The 17,993-nt window shown below is 39.0% G+C and overlaps 1 protein-coding gene across 1 annotated transcript in view; it reads left to right on the top strand.

The window, feature by feature from the left end:
- LOC124795847 (tyrosine-protein kinase Abl) overlaps nucleotides 1-17,993 on the top strand; it is a 448,464-nt gene that overhangs the window by 362,869 nt on the left and 67,602 nt on the right. Inside the window, exons 9-11 of the mRNA XM_047259929.1 lie at nucleotides 1,272-1,384; nucleotides 11,083-11,225; nucleotides 12,687-12,818. Coding sequence (XP_047115885.1) covers nucleotides 1,272-1,384; nucleotides 11,083-11,225; nucleotides 12,687-12,818 — 388 coding nt within the window. The remainder of the gene's footprint in view (nucleotides 1-1,271; nucleotides 1,385-11,082; nucleotides 11,226-12,686; nucleotides 12,819-17,993) is intronic.

Raw genomic sequence — 17,993 nt, 5'->3', positions numbered from 1 at the left:
TGTTGAACTGATTAATTTGGCACAGATTTACCAAGAAATTCGTACTGTGGTACAGAGCTGCTAATGAGAAAACTGGAGGTCATTGTTATGGGAACCTTATAAATCATATGAATGTAGGTGCATAGTAAAATCATCTCAGAACATGATCCAGATTATATAGAAAATATGCTACCTTAGCTTCACTAGGTTATCAAGCAGTGGAACTGCAATGATTATTTGAACTTTTGGTATTCCGCTCCATAGTGACAGGAAAACAATGTATTTTGAACACACTGAAAATCTTGCATGACATGCGAATTGTGTTATTTTTGGTTCTACTTCTATGCTAAGTAGCTTGACAGTTCTGTTAGTAGCATTGTCAAGTGTGGGTCACATGTCTTTGAACTCCCACAAAAGACAGAAATCAATATTCTGCAGATTTTTATTTACCGAATTGGTTGGGAGAAGAAAAATAATGCCAATATCTGCACCCTGCACCCTGTTCAAAGACACGAAACTGCTGCTGCATCTCGACAGAAACAATTGTTAATTGAAAGCATAAGAAGGAAAAGAAGAAAATGAAAAAAAGACCACTTCAGAAAAAAATAGTTGAAGCTTTTGCAACAGCAAACGTCTAGTCAAAAAGCTCTAGAGTCACCACTTGTTTGTAACAGTCAGTTTCAAAGCAGTAAGTCTTTGTCTTCAGGCAAAATCTGTCACAAACTGTCATTTGTATGCCTAAAAAAATAATTGTGAATTTTGTCAAAAATAGATGCAAAATTTTCGTAACCCTTCTCATTACTGTGGAGGGGGAGAACACTTGTTTTGAAGTATTTTGAACCTTCTCCCCCTGTACCCTCCCTCTCCTCCTCTCGCTGTCATACCTCTACCCTGCCTTCATAATTCCCCCTCCACTCCCATGAATATGCATATACATGCCATTTTCATTTACTGTTGCCCATGTTTGCACAAAACACATGCAGTTATAGAAAATTTACACTTGTGGAAGATTTATTACAGAAGTTATAAGATACTGTAACTCAGTAAAGTAAAGGCAAGGCTAGAATGATGTGTGAGAAGGAATAAAAACATTTGCTAATTATTTGCAGAATTGAGCTGGAAATTAACTGTCTAAGTACTGTCTTAGGATACTTCAAGTGGCAGTTTGGAAAGAATCGTCATACAGACATTCTTGGGAAAATAGGAATGCTATTTTCCAGTTAAGTGCTTGTTTTCTTCCTGTTCAGTTCTCAAAATTTTATGTTGTGACAAGAAATATAATTCTGTTTCAGTCTGATGTGTGGGCATTTGGAATCCTCTTATGGGAAATAGCAACTTACGGTATGTCACCATATCCAGGGGTGGACCTTACTGATGTGTATCACATGCTAGAAAAAGGATACAGGTATAAATTTCTTGCAAATCATTACTTTCTTGTGGAAGTATTAATTTTAAAATTACCATTAGGATTAAGGTAAAATTTTGGTTCTTGTTCTTCTTTTCACTGTGAATTAAATCAGTTTCACAGTATACAATTAATCATAAATGTGATTGGTTTATTTGATGAAAGAAGTGAGTATCTCTTTAAAAAGAGGCATTAGTATTAACTATCACAAAAATATGAAAAGCAAAACTGTATCTTGTATGTGAAACCTGAATTTCTCTCAGCGTATAGAATGTTAAAGTAATAGGAATACAGCCATGTGGCATCCTCAACAACCGCTGATATTTCAGTAGGTCCTCGTTGTATCATCTTGTAATTAAACTGGAAGACAAAACCTTTAATGTTTTATTTTAGACATGTTTCTCAGGTCATGTCATACTGGAAAATTGTGGACGGAATGCAATTAGTGGAATGAGTGATGATCAACAACCATTGCGTATCAGAAGCATTGGCTAATAAATGGGTGCAGGAATGATAGCTGAAAGCTGGTAGCTCAGGTTGGGAATTTTCGTTTTTGTCACATGCATGTGGGCAGGGCGTTTGTGTAAGGAAAAACTGAAGTTTGCAAAGTGATCTACCATGTTTCTGTTCTTGCTTTATGCTCAAATCTTCCTTTATACAGTAAGTGGTTGGCTTTACTAACATCATTGTTTGGCCTGTAATAGTTGTGCACCACTCTCAGGGCCCAAGGACATTGATTTATTGATTAAATAAATTTTACTGGGATGCTCATTCCAGTCTATTTTTTATTCATTACTTGTTTACAAAAAATTATGTCAGAATAATTCACAAATCAGTTAGTTGTATTAAGTATAATTTTTTCCTTGTGTAACGTCAATGCAGGATTGTAATAATTGTTGAAATTGGTCAGTTTGAGCTTTGTCAGTTATACATATGTATCTGTTCCCGTTAACTTTTTCCGCTCTAGAAATGGCTGTCTCTGTTAGGTCTGACTGTAGAGATAACTTAAAGCAAAATAAACAAATTTTGTTGTTTCAGTGACTATTTATTTGTTAAATTGGCTTGATGAATTTTAGTACTGTTTTCATTCCCGAGTGTCTTATTAATTATGAAGTTGTTTTGGTGTGTATGGCCAGCAGTTTGAACAAGATTTTTGTTAGAAGGCTGCATTAGATCTTTACATTGAACAAGCAGTTCACAGATCTCATAGGTTCTTCAAAATAGAACATTCCTGATCAACTGTTGAGAAAAATTAAAACTATTCTAGGGGATGAAGTTTCTATGGTGTAAAAAGAGTCATTGAAGCTCTTAAATATAAGCACAAGATGTTAGAAGTAGCTGTAACTTGACGAGTGGTGTCAAGTGTTAGCAAAGAAGATTTTGATTGAATTTTACTGTTGGTGCCAAGAAGTGCTTGTTGAAATAAATAAATGCATCAAGAAATTCTGTGTGTTACCCTATAGAACAAATGCATCAGGTCTCCCGTTGCATGGGGCACAGACCACTATTTCAACTGGATCTGTTAATAGGGAAACAGTTGCAGTTTTCCCTCAAAGTGCACTTCATGGTGACAGTAAATTAATTACATGATCAAACACTGAAACGCTCAGGTTGTTCACTTCAGGCAGGACTACATTTCCCATGGTCAGCTTTATGCTATGTGCACACATATAACTCACCACACACCTAAATTGTTTTCCTGTCACTCTTGATAATAGTTGGAGAAGACATGTTATAGAAAGCCTGACATACAAAGAGGCATTAATAACATTTTGATATAACTGAAATGTCCTGGATGGAATGTAAATAATGGAAGTATTAAAGGTAACAATTTGCTACATTGTTCAAGCATCAAGCATTGAGTGGTCAATACGCACACAAAACAAGATTCTCTCTCTCTCTCTCTCTCTCTCTCTCTCTCTCTCTCTCTCTCTCTCTCTGTCCTTGGTCATATTAGATCTAAAGAACCTTGTCTGATGTCTGAAAATTTACCAAATTTTTTCAAACAGGTCCAAGTACCTCTCATTTGTTTAATGTCTCAACTATAGTGTGATTAGTTAACTTTACTCCTTCCATTACTTATGCGTATCATTTGGATACAGGCCATGACAAGTATTCCAAGACAGTTCTATAATTTTTGTACTTGCAATTCAAAAATGTACGCTATGTGATCAAAGTATCCGAATACCCCCCAAAACATAAGTTTTTCATATTAGGTGCATTGTGCTGCCACCTATGCCAGGTAATCCATATCATCGCGACCTCAGTAGTCATTAGGCATTGTGAGAGAGCAGAGTCGGGTGCTCTGCAGAACTCAAGGACTTCGAACGTGGTCATGTGATTGGGTGTCACTTGTGTCATACGTTTGTATGTGAGATTTCCACACTTCTAAACATTCCTAGGTCTGATGTGATAGTGAAGTGGAAACATGAAGGGACACGTACAGCACAAAAGTGTACTGGCTGACCTAGTCTGTTGACTGACAAGAGACTGCCAGCAGTTGAAGAAGGTCGTAATGTGTAATAGGCAGACATATCTCCAGACCATCACACAGGGTTTCCAAACTGCATCAGCATCCACTGTAAGTACTGTGACAGTTAGGCGGGAGGTGAGAAAACTAGGATTACATGGTTGAGTGGCTGCTCATAAGCGACACATCACACCAGTAAATGCCAAATGGTGCCCTGCTTGGTGTAAGGAGCATAAACATTGGGCAACTGAACAGTGGAAAAACGTTGTGTGGAGTGACTAATCACGGTACACAATGTGGCGATCTGATGGCAGGGTGTGGGTATGACGAATGCATGGTGAACGGCATCTGCCAGTGAGTGTAATGACAACAGTAAAATTTGGAGGTGATGGTGTTATGGTGTGGTCGTGTTTTTCATATAGGGGGCTAGCACCCTACACCTACATCTACATCCATACTCAGCAAGCCACCTGACGGTGTGTGGCAGAGGGTACCTGGAGTACCTCTATCGGTTCTCCCTTCTGTTCCAGTTTCGTATTGTTCGTGGAAAGAAAGATTGTCGGTATGCCTCTGTGTGGGCTCTAATCTGTCTGATTTTATTCTCATGGTCTATTCGCGAGATACACGTAGGAAGGAGCAATATACTGCTTGACTCCTCGGTGAAGGTATGTTCTCGAAACTTCAAAAGAAGCCCGTACTGAGCGTGTCTCTTGCAGAGTCTTCCACTGGAGTTTATCTATCATCTCCGTAACGCTTTCGCGATTACTAAATAATCCTGTAACGAAGCGCGCTGCTCTCCGTTGGATCTTCTCTATCTCCTCTATCAACCCTATCTGGTATGGATCCCACACCGGTGAGCAGTATTCAAGCAGTGGGCAAACAAGCGTACTATAACCTACTTCCTTTGTTTTCGGACTGCATTTCCTTAGGATTCTTCCAATGAATCTCAGTCTGGTATCTGCTTTACCGACGATTAATTTTATGTAGTCATTCCATTTTAAATCACTCCTAATGCCTACTCCTAGATAATTTATGGAATTAACTACTTCCAGTTGCTGACCTGCTATAGTGTAGCTGAATGATAAAGGATCTTTCTTTCTATGTATTCGCAGCACATTACAATTGTCTACATTGAGATTCAGTTGCCATTCCCTGCACCGTGCGTCAATTCGTTGCAGATCCTCCTGCATTTCAGTAAAAGTTTCCATTGTTACAACCTCTCGATATACTACAGCCTCATCCGCAAAAAGCCTCAGTGAACATCCGATGTTATCCACAAGGTCATTTATATATATTGTGAATAGAAACAGTCCTACGGCACTCCCCTGCGGCACACCTGAAATCACTCTTACTTCGGAAGACTCCTCTCCACAATTGGTCTGATAGTCCATATGCTCTTATTTTGTTCATTAAACTACTGTGGGGAACTGCATCAAACACCTTGCGGAAGTCAAGAAACACGGTATCTACCTGGGAACCCGTGTCTATGGCCCTCTGAGTCTCGTGGATGAGTAGCGCGAGCTGGGTTTCACACGATCGTCTTTTTCGAAACCCATGCTGATTCCTACAGAGTAGATTTCTAGTCTCCAGAAAAGTCATTATACTTGAACATAATACGTGTTCCAAAATTCTGCAACTGATCGTCATTAGAGATACAGGTCTATAGTTTTGCACATCTGTTCGACATCCCTTTTTGGAAACGGGGATGACCTGTGCCCTTTTCCAATCTTTTGGAACGCTACGCTCTTGTAGAGACCTACGGTACACCACTGCAAGAAGGGGGGCAAGTTCCTTTGTGTACTCTGTGTGAAGTCACACTGGTATCCCATCAGGTCCAGCGGCCTTTCCTCTTTTGAGCGATTTTAATTGTTTTTCTATCTATTTCAAAATCTGCCATTTTGTCATCTGTGTGACAATCTAGAGAAGGAACTACAGTGCAGTCTTCGTCTGTGAAACAGCTTTGGAAAAAGACATTTTGTATTTCGTCCTTTAGTCTGTCATCCTATGTTTCAGTACCATTTTGGTCACAGTGTGTGTGGACATTTTGTTTTGATCCACCTACTACTTTGACATAAGACCAAAATTTCTTAGAATTTTCTGCCAAGTCAGTACATAGAACTTTACTTTCGAATTCATTGAACTCCTCTCTCATAGCCCTCCTCACACTACATTTTGCTTCGTGTAATTTTTGTTTGTCTGCAAGGCTTTGGCTATGTTTATGTTTGCTGTGAAGTCCCCTTTGCTTCCGTAGCAGTTTTCTAACTCGGTTGTTGTAACAAGGTGGCTCTTTTCCATCTCTTACGATCTTGCTTGGCACATCTAATGCATATTGTACGATGTTTTTGAACTTTGTCCTCTGTACCTGAAATAAAACTTTTGTGTTGAGTCAAGTCCTCTGAAATCTGCTTCTTGTCACTTTTGCTAAACAGAAAAATCTTCCTACCTTTTTTAATATTTCTATTTGTGGCTGAAATCACCGATGCAGTAACCGCTTTATGATCGCTGATTCCCTGTTCTACGTTAACTGTTTCAAATAGTTCGGGTCTGTTTGTCACCAGAAGGTTAGTATGTTATCGCCACAAGTCAGTTCTCTGTTTAACTGCTGAAGGTAATTTTCAGATAATGCACTTAAAAAAATTTCACTGGATTCTTTGTCCCTGCCACCTGTTATGAACCTTTGAGTCTCCCAGTCTATATCTGGTAAATTAAAATCTCCACCCAGAACTGTAACATGGTCGGGAAATATACTCGAAATATTTTCCAAGTTTTCCTTCAGGTGCTCTGCCACAACAGCTGCTGAGCGAGGGGGGCCTATAGAGACTTCCAGTTACCATGTTTGAGCCTGCTGTAACTGTGACCTTCACCCAAATTATTTCACATTTCGTACCTCTGTCAAATTCCTTCGATATTATTGCACTTTTCATCACTATAAACACACCTCCCCCTTCACGGGCCAGCCTGTCTCTGCAGTATACATTCCAAACTGAGTTTAGAATTTCATTACTGTTTACATCTGGTTTCAGCCAACTCTCCGTCCTTAGTACTATGTGGGCATTGCGACCATTTATTAATCAGAGCAGTTCTGGGACCTTTCAATAGACGCTCCTGCAGTTTACTATTACCACATTAATATTCTCATTCCCTGTTGCATTTTGCCTACTGCTACCTTGTCGCGTCTCAGGAGGCGACTTGTTGGACCTAGGGAGGGAATTCTCTAACCTAAAAAACCCACATGTGCACTTCACACGTACCGTATTTACTTGAATCTAAGCCGCACTTTTCTTCCGGTTTTTGTAATCCAGAAACCCGCCTGCGGCTTTCAATCGAGTGCAAAGCAAACGGAAGTTCTGAAAAATGTTGGTATGTGCCACTGCCGTCGAATATATGTAGCGCTACACAGGAATGCTTTGCAGGCACAAAGATAAATACTGGTGCCAAAACCTCTGTGTCAGTAAATAAATTTAGAAAAAAAAGGTCGAAGACTATCTTTTTTCTCCGCCCCGAGTTTCGACCACTGCATTTTCATACATTATCCAACGAACTAAATACAAATTCCGTATTGTTCATCTTCGAATGTAGCAGCATTTCAATGTACTACGAAAATCCACTGGCAAGACTGTTTGGGATGTTTGTCAATCAAAATGGCCAACTCTACATTCTGAATTTTTTCCTGCCTGTGAGAAGAGATGGGTGCTAACAGGAACTTTTATGAATTGTGAATCACATGCAGTATTCTCTTCACTGTAAGAATAATACGAATATAAACATTTTGCCATGTATTGTTTCGTGTTTGCTGCTAACTCATTTAAATCCTGTCTGCCTAATAAACCACGAAACTAGAGTGAGACAGCAGCAAATGCGGAAGAATATACATATCATGTCATATTTATATTCGTATTATTCTTATGCCTAACAGTGGTACAATCAGAAATGAAGCACGGCAATTGACTAGATTTTTAAATCTAAGATTACTCTAATTTCTGTGCAGAATGTAATGTACTAAAGAGGCGCCTGCAAAGATTTTCAAATTGAGAAAAATTTTCGCTGAACTCTCGTTCAGAACATCTTCTATCGTACGCAGTCTGTTATTTCATTCTTGTTGATCATTATCAAAGAAAGCAGCAGTGTAAGTAACAACAAATAACAGTCTCTTGCCATTGTTTCGCTAATGAGACGATTCCTCTGTATTTTTTTAAAAGCAAGCCATGCCGCAAGCAGCTACAGGTCGTAAACACTCATCATCAGAATGCGACAAACAATGGATGACACAGTACAATAAGGCATTTTCAGCTTAGAGTGACGTAAACACCTATAACAAAGAGAACGGCACATATTAGATGAAAGAAAAATAAGCAATGAATTCAAACGAGACGAAGCATGTGAAAAAGGAAGGGTACCCATATAAATACGGACGGAATGCCTGAAGCATAGCAATGGCTACCTGGTAAAGCTTAACTGCTAAGCTTACGACTCGAACCAAACTACTGTAGCTATGTCGTCATTCATTTGACCTAAATTGTGTCTCATATTACAATGAACCAACTTTGTTTCGATTTGGAGGTGCAGCCATAAACTTTTCCCTCACCTTGAATTTCGAGTCTCAAATTTCAGGTACGACTTAGATACGGGAAATTTTTTTTTCCTTGATTTCGAGTCTCATTTTTCAGGTGCGGCTTAGATTCGAGTGCGGCTTAGATTCGAGTAAATACGGTACTCCTCTACCCTTGTAGCCGCTTTCTGCATGTAGTGCACGCCTGATCTATTCAGGGGCACCCTACATTTCTCCACCTGCTAGCAGAGGTCGAGAAATTTGCACCCCAGATCTCTGCAGAATCATCTGAGCCTCTGGTTTAAGCCTTCCACTTGGCTCCAAACCAGAGGACCACGATCGGTTCTGGGATCGACACTACAAATAGTTTGCTCAGATTCCACGCTGTGAGTGAGGCTTTCCGCCTTCACCAACTCCGCCAACCATCCGTATGAACGGAGGATGACCTCTGAACCCAGACAGCAGGAGTCATTGGTGCCGACATAAGCAACAATTTGCAGTCGGGTGCACCCTGTGATCTGTATCGCTGCAGGGCCTCCTCCACATTTCGGATGAGACCCCCTGGCAAGCAGAACAGAGTGAACACTGGCCTTCTTCCCCGACCTTTCCGCTATTTCCCGAAGGGGCTCCGTTACCCACCCAACATTGGAGCTCCCAATCATTAATAAACCCCTCCCCCCGTGTGCCTGCTCGGATCTTGTTGCACTATCACTGCACAGGCCAACATTGATGTTTTAAGCACCTTCTTGCTTCCCACTGTTGAAAAGCAATTCAGGGATAGCGATTGCATCTTTCAACACTATCGAGCATCTGTTCATAATTCACGGCCTGTGGCCGAGTGGTTACACGACAATAACATCCCTATAATGGACTGGACTGCATTGAGTCCTGACCTGAATCCTATAGAACACCTTTGGGATGTTTTGGAACTCAGACTTCATGCAAGGCCTCACTGACCAACATCGATACCTCTCCTCAGTGCAGCACTACATGAAGAATGGACTGCTATTTCCAAAGAAACCTTCCAGGACCTGGTTGAACATATGCCTGTGAGAGGGAAAGCTGTCATCAAGGCTAAGGGTGGGCTAACACCATATTGAATTCCAGCATTATCGATGGAGGGCACCACAAACTTTTGATCACATATTGTATACTCTGTTATACACCGGATTCAAAATAACTAATATTACTTCAGCAGCTAACTCTATGAAAATGTTTAGGAAACTCAGTCTGCTGTCACTGGGTAATGGTGTAAAGCTTTGGCTATAGGCGAAGACTGTACTACAAACATGTTACTTAAGTGACAGAGTGTTCTTGTCTAATTTCTGTTAGGGATGCGTATTTAGCTGGTTGGATATAATAGTGAGTATGAAGTCTAGGGTCAGCTGTTAAAGGTTGTTAAGCTCAGAAATACGGCTGCAGTGCTCAGCCTGTGTTTACACGGTAATGTCAACAGTTTCATAGCCAAATAGCCCTAGTTTCTCATACTGTTATTAGTTTCTCTTGTGTGTCATTGAGTTAAAAGAGACTATGAAAGTAAACAATCCCCCACCATGTTTATCAGCCTTCAGTAATGGATGATGGGAATAGATGCAATTAAGGAAAAGTTTTGTTAATGTTCAAGAAAAGAAACTCGTTTACTTGTGTAGCTTTTTCGAGCACACGAATGAAAAAGCATTGAAAAGTTATTCCTTCACAACCAGGCAACGTGTTAATAGTGTTTCCACACAGCAAAAATGTCACACCAAACTGAGAATGAGGGACTGAGTTATTAGAAACCATCTGTCATCAAAGGTGTTGACAAATGCCCACAAAAGAGTTAGAAAGACATCTATACATCTATGCAGATGTACATTTTTGGACTGATACCAACTGAATGGAGAAGCATATTGTTTCACAACTGGTGCATAAACTTTGATTTATTATGTCAGTGTTAAGTTTAAACTGAAGTTTGTGTTGTGGTGTCATTAAAATTTACCAAACTGAAAATATCAGACAAACACAGTGTGGGCCTTTAATCACTGGTTTGATATTAATAAGACCAGGAGTTTATTTTCAAACGTTTCCATTACTTAGATTTGTTATTAAGAACTACCATTATGAAAATCTTAAATCTGGAACTGTCTTTATCAATGATAAGGAATTTTGGAACTTTGCATAGGACCTTGAGCATTCATTCCATTTTACTTACTTCCATATGTTACAAGGAATTGAAATCTGCAGTTCTAGACTGGATGATACCCTAGATGTTAAAGAGTTTAAAAAGCTTTATCAACAGTGTACAAATGGGTGGATAGTAACACTAAATGTGTGTGAAATGATACAGTGCATTAAGAGAATCATAATAAATTGTAAGTTGAGGTGGGAAATAAAACTCACTAGTGTGTTTCCTTTTTTGTGGCATGGTGGTTGCAATTTGCTAAATTTTCTAATTTGCTTAGGTAGTATGTGTAAAGGGTATAAGTGACCACTAATTGAGTGGAAGAGGTGTTGAACAGTGGAAAAACACATAGAAATGATGATAAACTGCCAGTATGTATTTCATCAAGCCAAAAAAGCATCTGATAGTTTTAGCAAATTTATTTTCCCTCTTATCGCCCCATTTTTGGCACTCGAAACCAACAGATTTGTGCTGTTGTGTTTGTATATATGTAAATATGTTTTTCTTTAATGTTGTAGGATGGAATGTCCTCCAGGCTGTCCACCAAAGATTTATGAGCTGATGCGCCAGTGTTGGCAGTGGAATGCCAGTGACCGGCCGTCCTTCCAAGAAATTCATCATGCACTGGAAAACATGTTTCAAGAGTCTAGCATTACTGAAGGTAATCTTCTAAAGGTCATTTTAATAATTGTCTACCACACAACATTCAACAGAATGTAACTGGGTAGATATAAAATCTACTCACCAAGTGGCAGCAGTAGGTTATCTATTAAGTTACATTACATTTTTAAAAATTTATTATTTTCCTTGACACAACCTTAAACAGTAGCACATGCATCCACATTGACTATGTTAACTATATAATTAATATCAGCTCTGCAGTACAAGAATATTTAATAATCTTTGGCCATTTGATTGTAACATGTTTAAATAAAATGTTTATTGCTGACTTCTTTCATGTATCAGAGACCTTACCCCAGGGATTCCATGGAATATGACTAATTTAAAGTAAGTGAGTCAATTCAAACTTGTGAAGCTGCTGTAAATACTAAAAATATTGTTACTCTAAATGTCAATAAGTATACACAATGTGACTGGAGGTGTAGTCTGTGCGCACATTTAAATATTGAAACATAATGATAATGTTCAACAATGACTTTTTATATTGAGCCACATTTAACAATCATATATTTAAAAAAGATCTTTATTGTATTTGAAAACTGTAGCTTGTACCCAGTAATATTCAGTTTCTATGTTATACCTTGGAAAATGTCGTTATGTGAAATAGCTCATCGAAAAAAAGTACGAACTTCATCTCTAAATGTTATCATGGAAATGAAAATGTAACACTGTCTTGCAAGTGTTGTCCGACACATTCACAATACATCATCTTTCTGCAATGAAATCCCTCTTCAACAATTTTTGTGTTAGCCTTTATGGACCATTGTAGAACAATGAACACATTGGACATCAATGGATGTGGAACTCTGTAGTTTGCATGACTGTTGTTGACAATGGGGTCATTGGTGCAGTTCACAGATTTCACTATTTCTGAAATATTGTCCTTTTAACTGAAAAGAAAATGATCAGTCTTTTTGGTAATTCTCTATTTACATTCTTTACCCACAGCAGGAGTTAACAAAATGCCCACAAACAGGTTCCAAAGTCTTGTATAACAAATTTAGTATTGCACATCATGTGTAAGCTATAGATGTCGGCTGTAAGAATTAGTCATACAAAATGGGCACGACAGTGTCCAAAGACACCACTAGCCAACAACCCCCCCACCCAAACAAACAAAAAATACACACACACACACACACACACACACACACACACACACACACACACACACACACACAAAATTAATGTGTATGGGTCATATTAATTATATTTATAATGTAATACGTTTTTGTTGTGATTGGTTTGCATTACCTTAATGTTGAGAATTTTAGCAATTTTTGCATAGCAGAAACTTGTTATCTGTAACTAGCAGAAAACCATACACAAATACAACTATGTTGAAATATTCGTTCTTTCCTAATGACACTATTTCTTAATTTCCCAGACAAAATACATGTATTACTGATATCTGTTTTTTTTTTCCCCTTTGATGAAACAGAAGTTGAAAAACAACTTCAAGGTGGAGGAACACCTCAGCTCTCATACAAGAAACCCCATGCTGGAAGTACAGGCAACATCCATGGACTTGTTGTAATGTCAGAACAGATGGCATCAGCTGGTGTTGTAACAGGTAAGGCCCCACTGGAAAGAAAAGATGATTGAATGATTAAAATTAGTAAATTATAAATATATGGCAATGGCCTTGCCACAGTGGTTACACCGGTTCCCGTGAAATCACCGAAGTTAAGCGCTGTCGGGCGTGGTCGGCACTTGGATGGATGACCATCCAGGTCGCCATGCACTGTTGCCATTTTTCGGGGTGCACTCAGCCTCGTGATGCCAATTGAGGAGCTACTTGACCGAACAGTAGCGGCTTCGGTCAAGAATACCATCGTATTTTTTCTGAACAACTTACTTCATTTAAAGAACTGGTGTATGTAGCATCTTGGAGGGGAGGGGGGGGGGGGGGGGGGGGGCACAGCTGCACCTTACATTTTGTGGTGCATGGCAGTTATTGAAAGATTATCTCGATTTTATTGTCTGTAATGGGTAGTATTTGCCTAATTTGTGTTCATACAAGCAATACTTTTCATCTTGATTTGAAACCACAAAAAATTGTTGTAAATTTGTCTAAACAGAAAAAAGACAATGTAATGTTGAAAATAATGCTCTTTAGTTAGGTTCGTGTTCCATGATCATTTTGCGCAATAGATCATAATGATATGGAATGAGTCAATTCACATTAAGATTGCAAATTAATTTGTACGTATTCTGAACATCTCTTAAGTTTTTATTTTTCAAAAAGAAAAAAGATATGCATATGTTGTGAATTAGCAACATGGAGTAATAAATGTCATTTTTCCTTCTGGTATTGTAATTATGTACATAATTCTTCCTTTTGAACTGTAGTGGATTATTCACAGCAAACTTCACAAGGGAATAAATGTACTGTGAAGCAGTAGTCAGACTGCCTAACTCCTTAAACAGATGTCTACAAGATAACTGTGGGTGAGCACCACATGTTAATCTTACAGCATGTTTCTGTGCAAGGAAGACTTTCTTTCTTAAAGATAAGATAGCCCAGAACATTATTCCATTTGACATTATTGAATGAAAATATGCAAAATATGTCAAGTTACTGATTTCTCTCTCCCAGAGATCTGCAATGATTAAAGTGCAAATGTGGCTGAACTTAGCTTTTGAAGAGTTCTAAAATGTGCCTTTTCCAGTTAAAATTCTCACCCTATTTATTATGTCTTACATTCATCATTGGTGTAGTACACCCCCCCCCCCCCCCCCCCACCCTAATACTATTGAGGCTCAAGGGGTTATCAGCCACAGTAACAGCAGCAGAGCTGTGCCTAACATTAAAGATTCAATTTCCTTTATGTAGATTCAAGTATAATCTGAGTTAATTTTTGGGGAAATATTTTTTAATTTGGGGGGGGGGGGGGGGGGTCGTGGAGTATATCATTGGAAAAAGTGTTGTATTTTACATTCATGTCATGAACACTGAGACATAGCTTCAGTCCATATTCTTGAGGAGTTTCTTAAAACACTTAGATTTTGGTCCATTACCAATCCTCTTCAGGCACTTGCCTTGTTAATTTGTTTTATACAATACTTAACATTATGGTGAATGTCGTTGTCAGAGAGTCAATTGACTGTTGGCTCTGTAATATGATACTGTTTACTAGACTTGAGCATAAAGATAGTATCACTGATTGTTTTGGAGCAGTTAGTGTAGTTATTTAACTGATCCATATATCATTGCACTCTCTTGCTCTGATGTGGAACAGTAGGAGCCCCAAGAAGATATTATTTCAGTTAATGTGTTCAAAGTTAACTTTATTTTCTGTTAGATGCTTTATCTCACTAAATAACTCACTCCTTTTTGTGCCACACTACAGTTGAATGATCTATAGTGTAAAGTAATTTCTTTTTCTGGTGCTGTATTAATGAATGCTGCTTTTACTCATGAGGGAGTAAATGCACTGTGAGACTGTTGCCAGTATACCCAGCATTAAAAGAATTTTCTGCGAGAGATACTGAAGTGAACACTTACTATTACATGCTCCAAATTGTCATGTGCAATAAAGAATTTTTTTCCTCAGTGACGAGTTTCGTCAGAGTATGATGCCATAAGACACTATACATTGCTGATGTGGGGTGACTGGTGAGCCTCAGTGATAAAGATAGCCTTACAGTAGGTGCAGCAACAATGGATAGGTAGCTGTGGAGAGGCCAGGCGAACTAGTGGTTCCTGAAGAGGGGCAGCAGCAGCAGCATTTTTAAAAGTTGCGGCGGTGCCACAGTTTAAATGATTGCCAGATCTGGCATTGTAATATTAGCCAACAGGACTTGAAATCAAGAGGAAACTAGAAGACATGCAGCTCTACTGTACAGCTTAATGATGTCAGCATCCTCTTGGGTGAAATATTCCAGAGATAAAGTGGTCCCATTCGTATCTCCAGGCAGGAACTACTCTGGAGGATGTAGTCATCAGGAAAAATACAACTGCCTGCCATTCTACAGTTTGGAGTGTGGAATGTTAGATCCCATAATTTGGTAGCTTGGTTAGAGAATTTAAAAATGAAATTAATAGGTTGAATTTACATACAGTGGGAGTTAGTGCTGAAATCAGTACACATTTACAAACACAAAATCAAATAGGGGTAGTGCAGGATGCATCTAACATTGAATAAGAAAATAGAATGCAGGTAATCCAGTATGAACAGCATAGTGAATGCATTATCATAGGAGGATAAAGTCAGCACTCATTTCAGTAGTACAGGTTTGTATGTCAACTATCTTTGCGACTGATGAGAATGAAAGAATGTATGATTACTTAAAGAATACTACTCATTTAGTTAAGGAAGACAAAAATTAAATTGTGGTGGGTGACTGAAATTTGACAGTAGGAAAAAAAGAGAAGGAGAAATAGAGGGAGAACATGGACTTGAGGAAAGGAATGAAAGAGGTAGCGACATGACAGATTTTGCACAGAGCTCAATTTAATCAGAGCTAGTACTTGGTTTAAGAATCATTAAAGGAGGTTATATAAGTGGAAGAGACCTGGAGACACTGGAAGGTTTCAGATTGATTATATAATGGCAAGACAGAGATTTTGAAAACAGATTCAGAACTAGAAGACATTTCCATGGGCAGTTTTGGACTCTGGCCATAATTTATTTGATTATGAAACACAGATTAAAACTGAAGAAATTGCAAACACAAAAAAAATTGAGGAGGTAGGGCATTAATCAATTGGAGCTGGAGGTTATTGAGAGTTACAGAGGGAAAATTGCACAACATTGAACTGATACGGGAGGAAGAAATAAAACAGAATACAAATGGGTAGCTTTGAAAGATGAAGTAGGATAGGCAGCAGAGGATCACATAGGTGAAAAGACAATTCATAGTAGAAATCCTTGGATAATCACAACAGATATTGAGTTTGACAAAAGAAATAAATATAGGAAGAGTGTTCAGTAAGTAATGCAAAAGATTTTTCTTTTCTTGCCCAGTTTCTGTTGAAAGATTCTGTAATTTGTTTGAGGACATCATGGAATACTCCCACTTCAGTCCCTATAGTTCCATGAAGTTCCAAAACGTGGTGGCACTATATATAGTCTTCAAAATGGCATGTGTAAATGAGGTGAGTTCCAAGCAGACATCTGTCATTGAGTTTCTTTTGGAAAACCAGGGCATCTCGAGTATTAATAGATGCTTGCAGAATGTCCACCCTCGCTGTTCAACTGGACATATCTATTGGTAATACTGACACACACACACACACACACACACACACACACACACACACACACATGTACGTCGGGGTACTCAAAGGTGTGTGCCCATTTTGTTCCTCATCACCTAACAGGAGACTATAAAGAGCAACAACAGACCATCTGTGCAGAATTGCTTGTGCATTATGAGGCCTCTCATGACAGTTTTTTGTTGAATGTCATCTCAGGCGATGAAACGTGGGTACAATGATTCAAACCAAACAAAATGGCAATTCATGGAGTGGCATGACCCCACCTCTCTTGAAGAAAAATTTCAAAGCCTCACCCTCAGCCAATAAAGTTATGACAGTGGTGTTTTGTGGACTCTGAAGGGGTTATTCTGTTTGATGTCCTCCTCCACAGTGCATCAATCAACTCTGAAGTGTATTGTGCTACCCCCAGGAATTTAAAGAAATGCCTTCAGCATCCGGAATGAAATTTTCACTCTGCAGTGGAGTGTGTGCTGGTGTAAAACTTCCTGCCAGATGAAAACTGTGTGGCAGACCGAGACTCGAACTCGGGACCTTTGCCTTTCACGGGCAAGTGCTCTACCGAGTTACCCAAGTATGACTCTCAAACCATTCTCGCAATTTTACTTCTGCCAGTATCTTGTCTCCTACCTTCCAAACTTCACAGAAGTTCTCCCGTGAAACTTGCAGGACTAGCACATCTGGAAGAAAGGTTATTGTGGAGACATGGATTCTTCCAGAAGTGCTAGTTCTGAAGGTTTGGCGGGAGAACTGTGAAGTTTGGTACTAGGGGAAGTAAAATTGTGAGGACGGTGGTGAGTTGTGCTCAGGTAGCTCAATTGGTAGACCATTTGCCCATGAAAGGCAAAGATCCTGAGTTTTAGTCTCGGTCTGGCACACAGTTTTAATCTGCCAGAAAGTTTTTGACTTCAGCACACTTGTAACCACAAAAATAGAAAAAAAACTTCTGCTTCTCCATGGCAGCACAAGGCCTTAAAAGTCTGCACACCTGAGAGAAACTGACAAACTTCATTGTACTGTTCTTCCTCATCCACCCTACAGTCTGGATCTCTTACTTTCAGACTTCCATGTCATTCACTGTTAAGGTGGGCTAAGGCTATTGCGTTGAACGAGAGTGTTTAAAATAGGGTTTTTTAGCCAGAAGGGCGGGAAATATGAGGGTCATTGCAAACGTCATGGTAACTATCGTGATAATGGTAAGGAATTAAAAGATTGTGAAATATGCAAATGGAAGGTTAGTTCATATGTTAACATTATATGCAGAGCAATGGCAGATCTTAATGCACTGTCCTAAAGATAGAGAACAAGAAAAAAGACGAAAAAAAGTTTGTCATTGCTTAAGTGTTTTACTGTCAATTGCAACAGTACACAGTAGTACATTATAAACTATGCACATTCCATGGCATCAGGAGTCTCCCAAAGAATCCACAGTAACATGATGTGACATTAGATGCTAGTCCTTTCAAGGAGAATGAAGTGTGAAGAGAGACCAAAGTGTGAGTTGAGCAGCCATTCAGGATAGATGTT

The sequence above is a fragment of the Schistocerca piceifrons genome, chromosome 4 (genome assembly GCF_021461385.2).
Source record: "Schistocerca piceifrons isolate TAMUIC-IGC-003096 chromosome 4, iqSchPice1.1, whole genome shotgun sequence".
Classification (NCBI taxonomy): Eukaryota; Metazoa; Arthropoda; class Insecta; order Orthoptera; family Acrididae; genus Schistocerca; species Schistocerca piceifrons.
Note: the sequence above shows the minus strand (reverse complement) of the source record. Positions and strands in the feature narration are given on the sequence as shown.